We start from the raw sequence: 15,000 nt of genomic DNA on the forward strand, positions 1-15,000 counted from the left end.
TAGCTCTGTCGGCGCCGTTGTTTGTGCTGTTAGCACTATTAGCGGCGGGCTGACTCAGCCGTTGCCATGTTGAGAGCCATGTGGAGGCAATAGATAGGTAGTCTGACCTTTCAGTCCTGGATTTCCAGGCATCCCTGGCAGTCCCTCGGGCCCCTGAGGTCCCTGGGGGCCCCCTGGCCCCTGGCACCCTGTGTCCCCGTTGTCCCCATCATCACCAGGTACTGGAGTGTTCTGACCCGGATCCCCCACGTCACCAGTACCCCCTGGCTCTCCATCCGTTCCAGTAGGACCAGGATGTCCACGAGGCCCTGGGATTGGTCCTTTACAGTCTGTTCCAGGTTTACCTGGAGGTCCCAAATCCCCTTGTGGTCCTGCAACACATAAAGATCCATCAGTCAAACTGATGGATCACAGCTGTCTGTCACATCCTGACCCCGGTGGCTGCTACAGACCTTTGGGTCCTGGGGGGCCTGTGGGTCCTGGTGGGCCGGACTGAGATGAACCAATGAGTCCTGGGGGACCTGGAGGACCTTTATCCCCTGGAAGACCAATAGAACCTGGAGCACCCGATTCACCCAGACCTAAACAGAGAGACGGACGTTACCATAGTGATGCTGATGACTAAACTTTATGTACTGTGTATATTTACATAAAAAACGTCATTAAGTTTCACAAAAACAGGATTCTTACACCTTTAATTCAAGTCAATATCGACACAAACACAAAATGAAAGCACAGACGAGGACGGAGGTGAAGGTTATTGAGATTATTATTGATCAATAATAAGAGACTTTCTGTCTCAATCTAACTTTAGGCAAACTAACATTTATAGTTTTATTTAGAGAACGGGAGAAATTCATTTTCATTGGTTACCACATCTCATGTCTCTTTGTCTCTAAAGTTTTGTCTCTTCAAATGAGTTTGGGGGTTTGGCCTCCATGTGGAAGTTACTGTCAGTAATGACAGATAATAAAGCCAAAAACGTCCACAAAAAGACCAAACCTTCAACCTCAAAGTTCTGGACTGTTGTCAGGTTCAGACGTTTGGGCCAACGGAACACAGAGGCTGCCCTGTTCTCTCTTCCTGTTTCCCAGCAGACATTGCGTGTTTACTCACAACACATGACACACGTTGATGCAGACGATTGACGGAGATATTTACATTTGAAAAGTAATCCAACCCCTAACAGCACAGAGACTCGTACCTCTGGTCCCCATGTCCCCCTTCACTCCTTTCAGTCCGTCCAGTCCGTGAAGGCCGAGCGGTCCAGGAGGACCTGACGCACCAAAATCATTCATAAAAAATGATGTTGAACCAACTCACGCACATGTGCTCTGAAATGTGTCAGGGAGGTATAATGATAGAAATGGGGTTCAGTTCTGACCTGGGAGTCCCGGGAAGCCTGGAGGTCCTGGAGGACCATCACCACCGGCTTCACCAGGAAGACCTGGAAAACCCGAACGGCCTCTGGGACCCGGGGGAGCAACCACACCTGGAATAAACCAGACAGACAGATAGAGATACTTCCTGTTTCCCTCCTCTAGAAATCAACGTGTCTCCTGAATGTGTTTTAGTTTAGAAGTCTGAAATCAGGTCTGTTTAACGCCAGCGTTTAGTTTTCTGATATAAAACAGGTCAGTAAACGCCCCTCTGGTGAATCTTAAAAAAAGTCTAAATAAAGGAAACCATTCTGCTCCCAGTCTGAGCGAACAGCTGCTGGTCTTTACTGGTTTTGGATGGCAGCAGGTCACATGACTTCATGTTACAGAAAGAAGGTATAAAGACTTGAGGAAGGTCCACAGGTGAGCTTCTGTACCTGATGGGCCCAGTTCCCCCTGATCGCCTGGATCTCCTTTGCATCCTCTCTGTCCTGGAAACCCGATGAAACCGGGTCCACCTGGATCTCCTTGAGGTCCAGGAGGTCCTAAGAGGGAAAAACAGCTGATTCATCCAGAAACTCAGTCAAATCAAAATGAACATTAAAACATCAGAGTCACTGCAGCTGAATCAGAACCAGATCATCACCTGAGGTCCCGAAGTCTCCAGGAGGCCCGTGGTCTCCAGGTGGACCAGGAAAACCAACGGAGTCTCCTTTATCACCTGAAACGCAAAAAATAAACGTTACACATCGAGATAAAATCCTTGGCTTCTCTCTGTATTTCATGTATGACAGGACCCTATCCTCCCAATCAAGACTTATACAAAATAAGTCTTGGTGGGGGGGTAGGGTCCGGGGTTAGTTGAAACCTTTGGATCCAGCACATCCTTGGCGACCGGGTTCTCCAACTTTTCCAGGACATCCCAGGTCACCCTGCAACGGAAATAGATGAATAGTTCTGAATATATCGCAAACAAGCATTCTGAACATTGTTTTAATGGCTTCATGGTTCACATTTGGTTCAGCTTTTATTAAAGCTAAAAAGTCTTCTATCTTACCTGATCTCCGGTCTCCCCTGGGAAGCCGATGAATCCTGGTGGTCCTGATTGTCCAGGTGATCCCGGAGGTCCTGATGGTCCGTAGGGCCCAGAGGGTCCTGGAGGTCCGACGATGCCTGTGGGTCCGTTAATGCCCGGATACCCTGGCTTACCAGCAGCGCCTCGCACAGCTTTACTTCCTGTAGAGAGTGAATTTAATGTTAAATCCGATCTGCTGGTATCATTATTATCATTGGCTTCTGTGGGCCGAACTAATCTCTAAAATCTGACTGATGAAGTCTATCACCTTCTACTGAGGCAGGAACCTCAAGCCAAAGCTTCAAGTCTTAAAGCTGCATTCTCTCTAGTGTCCACCAGGGGGCGACTCCTCTGGTTGTATAGAAGTCTATGAGAAAATGACTCTACTTCTCTCTTGATTTATTACCTCAGTAAACATTGTAAACATGAGTTTATGGTCTCAATCTCTAGTTTCAAGTCTTCTTCAATACAGCATGATGTTCATTTAGTAAATGATGGTCCATTTAGAGTCACACAGACCATAAAGCAGGGGATGCTTTAGGGGCGGGGCTACACAGTGATTGACAGGTCGACACCAGAGACGTATACGGCGTCTCTACGTCACTCCTCCTCAGTCCATATATGGTCACTTCCTGTTCACTGGTTGCAAAAAACAAGATGGCCAGAATGCCAAATACGAGGCTTCATTACGTAAACAAATCACGTCTAGGTGTTTAGTGTGGAGGCAAAGAGGTGCGTCCGACTTTCACAGAGTACCTGAACTCAGCACTGAACCTCTAGTTCTAAAAAGGTTGTGACCCTGCCATTTCCTGTGTGACATCACACCCTGACACTGGTCTCTATGGTAACAGCTCTGACCTCGTGGTCCAGGAAAGCCGTTGTGGCCCGGCGGTCCTTCTCCCCCGTGGTCTCCTTTGATGGGGACAACCGTGGTCTCTCCTGGAGGCCCCTGGGCCCCTTTAAGGGCTGCAGGATGGAGAGAAGATAATCCTTTATTAGTCCCGCAGCGGGGAAATATACAGGATTACAGCAGTATAGTGGAGTATATATATATATACGTATATATATATATATATATATACAGTGTAGTGCAAACAAGAGACATAGTAAAACAAGAGCAAAACAAGAATTATAAATAAGTAATAAAACAGTAAAGAATATTAAGTAAAAAATCAAGAAACAATAACTCAAATGTTATAGAGACAGAACACATTTATATTGCACAGATGTGTTGTGTTGTCTACGGGGAGCAGAGCTGGTAGTATATCACAGTACAGTAGTAGTACTATAGTGGTACTATAATAGTTCTGTAGTAGTACCTTTCTCTCCTTTCTGGCCCTCACATCCTGGACCTCCGTCTCGTCCATTGGATCCTCTCTCCCCAGTCTTCCCCGGGGCTCCGAGGGCCCCGGTCCGTCCAGGGGCCCCTGGCCCTCCGTCCTGGCCCCGCGGCCCCATCAGACCTGGTATAGTAAGACGGTTAGTATTTCCTGTGAACCTGTAATCAGGAAACATTTAAGCTCAGGTGTGTTGGTGGGAGGCGCTCACCTTTCTGACCGTCGAGCCCCGGCAGTCCGGAGTCGCCGCAGGGACCAGTGGGGCCCTGGGGCCCCGGGTACCCTGGGACACCTGAAGAGCCTGGTTTACCTCGAGGGCCTTGAGGGCCAAAACCTGGCAGACCCTCCTGCCCGATCTCACCTTTCTCCCCATAAAAACCTGAACGATGATGAAGTACAGTACGGTGACGTTAGGTAGAGTAAAGTCAAACTGAATAATGTAAGTGAAGTAAAGTACAGTGAATAATAATAATAATAATAACTTTATTTATATAGCACCTTTAAAAAGTTCACAAAGTGCTTTGACAGTCAGAAAACTCAGTGAGACCGTTGGATACGTTAACAATAAACTAAGAAATAAATAAAATAAATAAAATAAATAAAATAAATAAAATAAATAAAATAAATAAAATAAATAAAATAAAATAATGTAGTTAAGTAAAGTTATGTAAACTACAGTGAAGTAAAGTAAAGTAAAGTGAGCGTCCTTGGGAGCCAGAGTTTACCTGAGGGTCCTATGGGTCCCTGAGGGCCAAAAAGGCCCATGGGACCAGGTTTTCCTGCATCACAAAAGTCAGGGGTGGGCCCCTGGGCGCCGGTCATACCTGGGGCCCCATCCTGTCCTCTCTGGCCCTGCACTCCGGGGCCCCCAGCCAGACCCAGGAGTCCTGGACAAACACAGGAAATAATTCTCAATATATAAATTTACATTTCTGAGAAATTTGACTTCATTTGAAACAAAATCCTGTTGTAGTCTGATTTTATTGATCTATTGATATTCAGGTCCAGTACTTCACCTTTTAGTCCATTGATGCCGGGGGGGCCGGGAACTCCTTTAGGTCCCTGAGAGCCCTGTCGTCCCGGAAAGCCAATTGGTCCCGAGGGCCCGACATCAGAGTCTCCCGCTGGGCCCCTGAGTCCAGAAGAGCCTGGGAGCCCCGGAGAACCTGGTAAACATAATGATAATGACTATACTGGCTTTTTATGATTTATCCAAACAATCTGAATCTTCTGGAGCCAGATTCAAAGTAACTACGTTTGATTCATAAAGAGGGTGAACAGACGATGACAGTGTGGGTCACATCACAGACGGACAGGTGACTCTACCTGGATCTCCACCAAAACTGATGCCTTCGGGTCCTTCTGCTCCAGTATCACCAACAAAACCTGGAGGTCCTGCAGGAGGAGAGAATGTATGTAAAGTCAGGGACAATGTAAAGAACAGGTGTGGTACAGGTGTGGTAGAGATGTTGGTGTGGTACAGGTGTGGTACAGATGTTGGTGTGGAACATGTGTTGGTGTGGTACAGGTGTGGTACAGATGTTGGTGTGGTACAAGTGTTGATGTGGTATATGTGTTGGTGTGGTATATGTGTTGGTGTGGTATATGTGTTGGTGTGGTATATGTGTTGGTGTGGTATATGTGTTGGTGTGGTATATGTGTTGGTGTGGTACAGGTGTTGGTGTGGTATATGTGTTGGTGTGGTACAGGTGTTGGTGTGGTACAGGTGTGGTACAGATGTTGGTGTGGTACAAGTGTTGATGTGGTATATGTGTTGGTGTGGTATATGTGTTGGTGTGGTATATGTGTTGGTGTGGTATATGTGTTGGTGTGGTACAGGTGTTGGTGTGGTACAGATGTTGGTGTGGTACAGGTGTTGGTGTGGTACAGATGTTGGTGTGGTACAGATGTTGGTTTGGTACATGTGTGGTACAAGTGTTGGTGTGGTACATGTGTGGTACAGGTGTTGGTGTGGTACAGATGTTGGTGTGGTACAGGTGTTGGTGTGGTACAGGTGTTGGTGTGGTACAGGTGTGGTACAGATGTTGGTGTGGTACAGGTGTTGGTGTGGTACAGGTGTTGGTGTGGTACAGGTGTGGTACAGGTGTTGGTGTGGTACAGGTGTTGGTGTGGTACAAGTGTTGGTGTGGTACAGGTGTGGTACAGGTGTTGGTGTGGTACAAGTGTTGGTGTGGTACAGGTGTGGTACAGGTGTTGGTGTGGTACAAGTGTTGGTGTGGTACAGGTGTGGTACAGGTGTTGGTGTGGTACAGGTGTGGTACAGGTGTTGGTGTGGTACAAGTGTTGGTGTGGTACAGGTGTGGTACAGGTGTTGGTGTGGTACAGGTGTGGTACAGGTGTTGGTGTGGTACAGGTGTTGGTGTGGTACAGATGTTGGTGTGGTACAGGTGTTGGTGTGGTACAGGTGTTGGTGTAGTACAGGTGTTGGTGTGGTACAGATGTTGGTGAGGTACAGGTGTTGGTGTGGTACATGTGTGGTACAGATGTTGGTGTAGTACAGGTGTGGTACAGGTGTTGGTGTGGTACAAGTGTTGGTGTGGTACAGGTGTGGTACAGATGTTGATGTGGTACAGGTGTGGTACAAGTGTTGGTGTGGTACAGGTGTGGTACAGGTGTTGGTGTGGTACAGATGTTGGTGTGGTACAGATGCGCTCCGATACCTTGTCGTCCAGGTGGTCCAGGCAGTCCAGGCCGGCCTCTGTCCCCTTTAGGTCCATCAGGTCCAGTGATGCCACGAAAACCTGGAGGACCCGGCAGTCCTCTGTAACCTGGAGAGACAGACAGGTGAGCAGCACATCAGACAAACAGGTTAACAGGGTGTCAGACAGACAGGTGAGCAGACAGCCAGGTGTTGTAGATGGTGTTTACCTGCATCTCCAGTGTCTCCTTTCTCTCCGGGGGCACCAGGGTTTCTGGGCACACAGGGCAGATTGTCCCCTGCAGAAAGAGGAGTCAAACAGGAAGAGGAGGAGTCAGTGGGAGTGGGAGGAGTCAGAGGGACTTTTGGGAGACGTAATGAAATTGTTTTCATGAGTTTTTGCAGATTTTACACTTAATTCAAAGTGAAATTCAGATTGATCTCCATACCTCTAACCCCCTTCGGTCCTGGGGGGCCAGGGAATCCTTCAGGTCCCGGGTACCCAGGTTCCCCACGTTGTCCTACTGCTCCAACTACACCTCGTCCAGGGGGGCCTGAAGGTCCTGATAAGCCCTTTAGCCCTGGAAGTCCAGGGAGGCCATTTTCTCCGGGAGAACTGGCGAAACTTTCTCCCTGAACAGAAACAGAGACGTGATTTAAAGAACATCAGTAACAGAGTAAAGTGAAGCCAGCACCGCTACCGGCTGCAGAGTTCATTACAGCGACAATCCATCTATATCAGCGTCTTGTCGGTCTTCAAGGTTTTCAAAGTCTGACTGACCTCGGGGCCGGGGTTTCCAGGGGCCCCCAGGGGCCCATCGAGTCCTCTTCTCCCTGAGAATCCTTGTCTGCCTACAGGGCCCCGCTGGCCCCTGTTTCCTTTCTCACCTGGAGACAAAAAAAGTCCAATCAGAACCATTGAAACACCGACAGGACATCATGGCTAAAGGTGAGTAAAGTAAGTGTTTAATGATCAAACTCACCTTTAAAATCCACCACAGTGAAATCTCCCTTTTGACCTTTGAACCCTTTGACACCTGGAAATCCACCCAGACCCTGCCAACAAAACCATCAACCAGTAAATCAACCAGTAAATCAACCAGTAAATTACACAAATTACAATTCATCTCGCTGCTGACCTATGACCCCTGACCCCTGTTGTCCGGCGACTCACCTGTTGTCCGCGTTCTCCTGTGTCTCCAGGAAAACCTCTCTCCCCTCTCGGCCCTTGGGCCCCTGGAGGTCCTGGAAACCCTGGAGACCCCGGGTCACCCACACTACCAGGGGGGCCCCTCAGCACAACTGGGGGGCCACAAGAACAGTCGCCAGGGCTACCTGAAACACACACACACACACACACACACACAGGTAGATGTCAAACATGTGGGGTTCCTCAGGGAAACATCCTGGAGCCTCTGTTCTTTCTATTAAACCTGATGACAGGGATGACACCTCACACAATTAAAACTAACAATCCATCAATCAGTAATGTCTAGATACTAACCTTTGAACCCTAGGAAGCCTTGGGCCCCTGGGGGTCCCGGATCACCTGGACATCCAGACTCTCCGGGGGCCCCGGGAAGGCAGTATCTACCTTTAAGAGAAAACAGGGAGTCAGCAGGACGACAACAGGAAGTGACCGCTACTGATTATTAAATATTATAACACGATAATAACTTCAGGCAACAGATTTAAATAACTTTAGATGAAGACATCAGCAGGTGTTTCTCACAGAGTACAGGTGTGACACCAACAGGGAGAAGAACTGTGTTCCTTGGTACCTGGACTCCCCTGTTCTCCTTTCAGTCCCCAGGGTCCGGGACGTCCTGGTTTTCCAGGTTCTCCGGGTGTGGGTCCGCCTCTATACACTTGACCTGGATCTCCTTTGTCCCCTCTGGATCCTGGAACTCCCCTCTGACCCACAACACCCGCCGGACCTGAAGAGGAACGACAGAGAACTTTGTTCATCGTCATACCACCTTAAAATATGGATGAAGCTTGTAAATGTGCTGCAGGTACCGACCTGGTGTGGATCTGCCAGGGGCTCCGGGGGGGCCGTGCATTCCCATCAGCCCGATGTCTCCCGGAGGGCCCCTCAGTCCGGGGGCCCCGGGGTCTCCAACATCACCTGGAAGACAGGAAGAAGGCAGTCAGCTGACGTCAGACCACCGTGATGACATCAGTCAGCTGATCGATCGGTGAGTAATGATCCGAACCTGAGTGTGTGACTTCCACGTCCTGAGGGAGGCCTTTAGGACCTGGATCTCCCAGCATGCCCTGGGAAAACACACAGGTTCATTAATGGATCCTAACCAAATATTATAGCATGTGTCTTTGGTCTGTATTCAAAGCAACCAATCAGAGGAGCCGCTGTTCATTCCATCCCTGCGCGTGATTGGTCGGCACAGATACATCACAGACCAACAGACTGACCATAGGACCCTCTCGTCCAATCAGACCCGGGAGACCTGGACTTCCTTGGATCCCCTGAAAAAACAGGGAAAATCCCAGTTTCTGATTGGCTGACAGGTCTATAATTTACCTTTCATGAAGTTGTATAATTAGTTTAATTATTATTAGAGCAGCTTTTGTGAACTCACCTTGAATCCTCTGTCTCCGGGCAGACCAGGGTTACCAGAAAATCCCTGAGACACACAAACACATCAGACTGATGTTTCATTATTGATCTGAACATAAAGAGTTTGTGTTCTAATCAGGACGATCAGGTTCACTCTGTAATCTGACTCAATACTGATCAACACTGATCAATAAGGTGAAGACGGAGGGTTACTCACCCTGGGACCAGGAAATCCCACAATGCCTTTCTCTCCTTTGAGCCCTGTGAGAGAGTCCAAACCCTGAAACCACAAACATCATCAGTGTTCAGGAGAACCATGTGTTCAATAGAACCCTGTGTCCCAGAGAATCTTGTGTTCAGGAGAACCTTGATTTCATTAGAACCCAGTGTTTATTAGAACTCTATGTTCATTAGAAGCCCATGTTCAAGAGAACCCTGTGTTAAGGAGAACCTTCAGCTCAAGAGACCTCTGTGTTCAGGACAACCTTGATTTCATTAGAACCCAGTGTTTATTAGAACCTTGAGTTCAGTAGAACTCTGCGATCATTAGAACCCAGTCTATTGCAGAACCCTGTGTCCAGGGGAACCTTGTTTTCAGTAGAACCCTGTGCTCAAGAGAAACTTTTGTTCAGAAGAACCCAGTGTTCCTTTGGGCAGATGTTCCAGAGGTTGGATCAGATATCTGAACTTACCGGCAGTCCTTGCTTTCCACAGACTCCTTTAAGCCCCTGAGTACCCTGAAGAACCAACAAAACCCAACGTTAGAACCAACAGAACCAGAACTACAGCAGATCAGTTGACTAAGTACAGTAGAACCATAGTAGAACAAGGACACACAAACATTACATCTGCAGTTGTAAAAGAGTTTCAGGACATTAATTAACAGTAGAACTACAGTAGAACCGAATAGAACTGAATAGAACCACAGTGGAACTGCAGTAGAACAGTATGAAGCTGTGATCTGATTGGCTGCAGCCGGCTGAAGCCCCACCCACCTGTTCTCCTTTAATGTACAGGTCTTCTGGAGGGTCAACGTACTCAAACGGCCCCGGTGGCCCCTGGAGGCCCTGATCCCCCTGTGGACAACACACAGTACTGTAATACTACCACAGTACCACACAGTACTGCAATACTACCACAGCAGAGTACTACTGCTAAAGTTCAACTTAGAGAGTAAAAAGTAAATCGTTCTCCAGAATAAAATGTTTGTACCTCGTCTCCTTTCTGTCCCGGAAGAGATCGACCTTTTTCTCCCTGAAACACATTATGATCTATAATCAATAACCAATAATCACACACACACCGTCACCTATAAATAAACACATTAATACAAACATTATGATTTATAATCAATAACCAATAATCACACACACACCGTCACCTATAAATAAACACATTAATACAAACATTATGATCTATAATCAATAACCAATAATCACACACACACCGTCACCTATAAATAAACACATTAATACAAACATTATGATCTATAATCAATAACCAATAATCACACACACACTGTCACCTATAAATAAACACATTAATACAAACATTATGATCTATAACCAATAACCACACACACACCGTCACCTATAAATAAACACATTAATACAAACATTATGATTTATAATCAATAACCAATAATCACACACACACCGTCACCTATAAATAAACACATTAATACAAACATTATGATCTATAATCAATAACCAATAATCACACACACACTGTCACCTATAAATAAACACATTAATACAAACATTATGATCTATAATCAATAACCAATAATCACACACACACCGTCACCTATAAATAAACACATTAATACAAACATTATGATCTATAATCAATAACCAATAATCACACACACACTGTCACCTATAAATAAACACATTAATACAAACATTATGATCTATAACCAATAACCACACACACACCGTCACCTATAAATAAACACATTAATACAAACATTATGATTTATAATCAATAACCAATAATCACACACACACCGTCACCTATAAATAAACACATTAATACAAACATTATGATCTATAATCAATAACCATACATTAAAATATTCAAAAGTACAGAAGTATTTTCAGCAAAAAGTACTCCGTTTGCAAAATGGCCCCATTATTAAAGGATACATTATTGTAATTGTATCACTAATAAATACATATAAGAGTATTTTAATGATTTTTTCATTTTTTAAATTTATTTTAGAAGTATAAAGTAGCAGAAAATGGAAATGAACAATTTAAGTATGTCAAAAGTGTACTTAAGTACAGTACTAGAGTAAAAGTACTTATACTACTTACAGGTGGACCCCTGGAGCCGGGCAGACCAGGGAGACCCTGTAGAGACAAACAGACATGAACATGTACACACTGTGAGTACATTTATCAACATGTTTTAAGAAAAGTAATAAGTATCATTAGTAGTTATAGTATTTATCAGGTGTGTTTATCGGGACTGACGTTGGTCCCGTCCAGTCCTGGAGGACCCAGAACCCCCATCGGACCGGAGAGACCCGGTTCCCCCTGCAGACAGAAACTCCTCTCAGTAATAGTACACACAAAAGTAAAAGTACTCATTATGCAGAAAAATATCGTATTTAATGGTGTTAAAATTGTTATATTTATAATTCCTTCCTGCAAACCTTGTTAAAAAAATGCTCTAAAATGCATTTTCTGGATCTTGAAACAAGAAAAAAAGTACAATATCATAAAATAAGACGAAAATTATGAAGTAATAGAAGAAAATAACTTGAAGTAAGTTAAAAAAAATACAAAATAAAACATTACAGACTGAAATGACTCAATAAGTAGATTTTGTGCTCCGAAAAATAGAATTCATCACCTTTTAAAAATTGTTAATATGTTCTGAAAGTAAAATAAAAACGTAGTGAAGTAAAAGTACAACGTTCTGCTGTTTGTTGTGTTTGTTCTCACCTGTCGACCAGGAAGTCCAGTGGAACCGACGTCTCCCTGTAGTACACATGAGCAGCATCAGTGTATAAATACTATGTTGTAAATGTACTCAGAAGTATCGAAAATACATGAACAGAATCAAACGTTAAATACATATTGTACTTTTTATTGTACTACATCTCAGATGTACATAATGTACTTTTTACTGTACTGAATCTCAGAGGTGCAAATTGTATTATTATATATTTACATGTCAGCTTTAGTTACTTTTTAAATATAAAAATATTTGATATGTAAACATTATATCAGTGGCGGGCCGTGCCTTCACTGCTGTCCTGCAGCTGAACCACCACCTAATGACATCATGATGGCGCCACAGCTACAGTTATTATTCGTTTCTAGGGCTGTAACAACACACGTATTCGTATTAAACCGTTCGGTACGAGGCTTACAAACCGAACAATACGTTTGAATAATACTAGTGCATTTGGAAGATGCAGTATCCTAAATTGTGGGAAATATAATGTTTTCTGCGCTCACTAGGACACTAGGTGACCTCTGAACCCGGAACAAAACAAAAACAAAAACAGCTGAGGCACCGCACGTGTTCTGGGAGGCTACGCTAACTAGCTTAACAGGAAAACAACAGCAGCAACACACATTCTGCTACACACTCAAGGGCCGTTCAGATATTAGATGTAAAAACACAAACACAGCTGACTTACCAAATGCTGATCACTTAAAGACAAACTCCATCCTCCTTTCTTTGTTGACAGAGTTTAATCTCACGGTTAAATCCCAGCTCACTAATCTGTTTCTCCTCCTTCAGACATTGAGTGTTAAAAAACAAAGCTCGGTAAAAAAATAATAATCTACACCAAGCTAAATGCAAAAAACGTCGTCATTTCTTCCATATGTTTCAATTTCAACTCTCACTACTCCGACTAAGCCTCTGCTGCTACTTTAAGTTTTTTTTTAGTCACGTGCTCGCCCACTGACCAATCACAGCACACGCTGCACCTCACTGCAGAGCTGCTGCTGCAGACTGAGCTGCACGTAATGCTGACGTAGCTGTAGGCCAGCTAGCAGCTCTGACACGTCAAAGAATACGCCCACCATGTCAAACTAAAGATCTGATTGGTTGAACACTATGACGATCAACAACATCGTCCCCATTCACTTAACCTGCACATGGATTCACTGGTGAGTCTGCAGGCCTGGGGCCTCTCTTCTACCTAGAGACACAGAGGTGAACTCTGATTGGATCAAAGCTCTACTTAAAACAAGCTGCACTGAAGCAGAGCAGCTGAGGAGCACAGTAGCTGTGCAATGAGAACATAAGATAACGGGGAAATATTTATATAAATGATAATACATGTAGTGTATTTAAGAAACATTATTAAATTATAAAATAGCTCTAACTGTGTGATTCTGTTTAGGCCAGCAGAGAAGGCTTTGAAGGCCCTGATGGCCACCACTGGATTATATGATGCAGTACTGTACTACTAATCTATGCAGTAGTACACAAAGTATTTAAATTATTGATGAACTACAACATTAAAATACTTCTACATGTTTTCAGTTGTCATAAAAACAGAATAATATAATAATCTATAATAAAATCACTCTGAAATAATTTTTAGACTTGTGTATTTCTACTTTTACTTTAGTAAAGTATACGAGTACTTTTTCCACCAGAGTGGTCCTGATAATTAATCTGCAGCTATTTTAATAATTGATTAATAATCTAAAAAAACTGAATTCTCAGTTCTATTGACTTAGATCAGCTTCAGTCGAGTGTACTTTCATCACAGGTGTATTTACAGTACAAGTACACGTATAGTACTGGTGTACTTACAGGTATTCCAGGGTACGGTATGAAGTACACGGCTGGATCTCCTGGAAATCCCTTCAGTCCTGCAAAACCCTGCAGAATAAAACTCTGTTGTGGTGATTACATCATTCATGTACTACAGTTAAACCTGAATACTTCTAATGATCAATATGTGTTATTGATCGATCGGTGACTCTGACCGGTTCTCCATCAGGTCCTGGTCCTCCAGGCAGTCCAGGGTCTCCTCCCTCTCCTCTGGTTCCGTTACATCCGTCCAGACCCGGGAAACCAGGACCTCCAGCAGGACCCGGGTGACCCTGAACACACAGACACACACACGTTCACAGTCTGACCTTTGACCGCATCACGTCTGGGCCAATCAGAGCAGCGGAAAGGTTGAGAGGGGCGGGGCTTCTTACCGGGATTCCTTCTAAACCAGGAAAACCAGGAACGCCGACGCTTCCCTGAAAGAAAGAACAGAGTTGAACTGAAGTTCTGGTTCTGGGTCACAGGGAGACTTGTGATTGGTCCAAAGAAACTAACAAAACTTGAATCAGTAAACGTCAGCGCGTCGGCCATCTTGTCTCTTCAGGTCAGAATAAAACAGAACCATCATGTTCACATCAGAACCAGGTTTATTCACCGAATCTCCTTTTAGTCCTCCGGCTCCCGTCAGCCCCTCGTCTCCTCTGTGGCCTTTCTGTCCAGGAGGCCCCAAAGGGCCCGGGAAGCCCGGAGGTCCCTGAGGGCCCTGCCGTCCCAGAGGCCCCGGAGAACCCTTCAAACATAAATAACTCTGTTAGAACCGGAGAGATCCTGACAGGATACCATAGAACCTGTCAGAAACTAATAAGAGTGACTAGAACCTGGAGGAACCTGGTAGAACTACCCGTAAACAGAGTAGAAGAAGAAGTAGAAGCTCTACCCGTAAACAGAGTAGAAGAAGAAGTAGAAGCTCTACCCGTAAACAGAGTAGAAGAAGAAGTAGAAGCTCTACCCGTAAACATATAGTAGAAGAAGAAGTAGAAGCTCTACCCGTAAACATATAGTAGAAGAAGAAGTAGAAGCTCTACCCGTAAACAGAGTAGAAGAAGAAGTAGAAGCTCTACCCGTAAACATATAGTAGAAGAAGAAGTAGAAGCTCTACCCGTAAACATATAGTAGAAGAAGAAGTAGAAGCTCTACCCGTAAACAGAGTAGAAGAAGTA

The 15,000-nt window shown here is 44.8% G+C and overlaps 1 protein-coding gene across 1 annotated transcript in view; it reads right to left on the reverse strand.

Annotated features, from left to right (window-relative positions):
- Positions 1-15,000, reverse strand: part of col4a4 (collagen, type IV, alpha 4) — a gene marked incomplete at both ends in the record, with an annotated part of 25,111 nt that overhangs the window by 4,000 nt on the left and 6,111 nt on the right. Inside the window, 37 exons of the mRNA XM_079166963.1 lie at positions 108-371; positions 453-581; positions 1,205-1,276; positions 1,385-1,492; positions 1,817-1,924; positions 2,026-2,100; positions 2,248-2,311; positions 2,437-2,615; positions 3,313-3,420; positions 3,774-3,917; positions 4,003-4,170; positions 4,517-4,678; positions 4,808-4,957; positions 5,118-5,186; positions 6,473-6,580; positions 6,681-6,749; positions 6,900-7,083; positions 7,232-7,338; positions 7,434-7,506; positions 7,625-7,781; positions 7,951-8,044; positions 8,232-8,387; positions 8,474-8,578; positions 8,667-8,727; positions 8,884-8,937; positions 9,051-9,095; positions 9,246-9,308; positions 9,721-9,765; positions 10,024-10,104; positions 10,241-10,282; positions 11,347-11,382; positions 11,506-11,568; positions 11,980-12,015; positions 13,817-13,885; positions 13,993-14,109; positions 14,212-14,256; positions 14,436-14,570. Of these exons, the coding sequence (XP_079023089.1) occupies positions 108-371; positions 453-581; positions 1,205-1,276; positions 1,385-1,492; positions 1,817-1,924; positions 2,026-2,100; positions 2,248-2,311; positions 2,437-2,615; positions 3,313-3,420; positions 3,774-3,917; positions 4,003-4,170; positions 4,517-4,678; positions 4,808-4,957; positions 5,118-5,186; positions 6,473-6,580; positions 6,681-6,749; positions 6,900-7,083; positions 7,232-7,338; positions 7,434-7,506; positions 7,625-7,781; positions 7,951-8,044; positions 8,232-8,387; positions 8,474-8,578; positions 8,667-8,727; positions 8,884-8,937; positions 9,051-9,095; positions 9,246-9,308; positions 9,721-9,765; positions 10,024-10,104; positions 10,241-10,282; positions 11,347-11,382; positions 11,506-11,568; positions 11,980-12,015; positions 13,817-13,885; positions 13,993-14,109; positions 14,212-14,256; positions 14,436-14,570 (3,745 nt within the window). The remainder of the gene's footprint in view (positions 1-107; positions 372-452; positions 582-1,204; positions 1,277-1,384; positions 1,493-1,816; positions 1,925-2,025; positions 2,101-2,247; positions 2,312-2,436; positions 2,616-3,312; positions 3,421-3,773; positions 3,918-4,002; positions 4,171-4,516; positions 4,679-4,807; positions 4,958-5,117; positions 5,187-6,472; positions 6,581-6,680; positions 6,750-6,899; positions 7,084-7,231; positions 7,339-7,433; positions 7,507-7,624; positions 7,782-7,950; positions 8,045-8,231; positions 8,388-8,473; positions 8,579-8,666; positions 8,728-8,883; positions 8,938-9,050; positions 9,096-9,245; positions 9,309-9,720; positions 9,766-10,023; positions 10,105-10,240; positions 10,283-11,346; positions 11,383-11,505; positions 11,569-11,979; positions 12,016-13,816; positions 13,886-13,992; positions 14,110-14,211; positions 14,257-14,435; positions 14,571-15,000) is intronic.

Source organism: Pholis gunnellus, assembly GCF_910591455.1.
Source record: "Pholis gunnellus genome assembly, chromosome: 9".
Classification (NCBI taxonomy): Eukaryota; Metazoa; Chordata; class Actinopteri; order Perciformes; family Pholidae; genus Pholis; species Pholis gunnellus.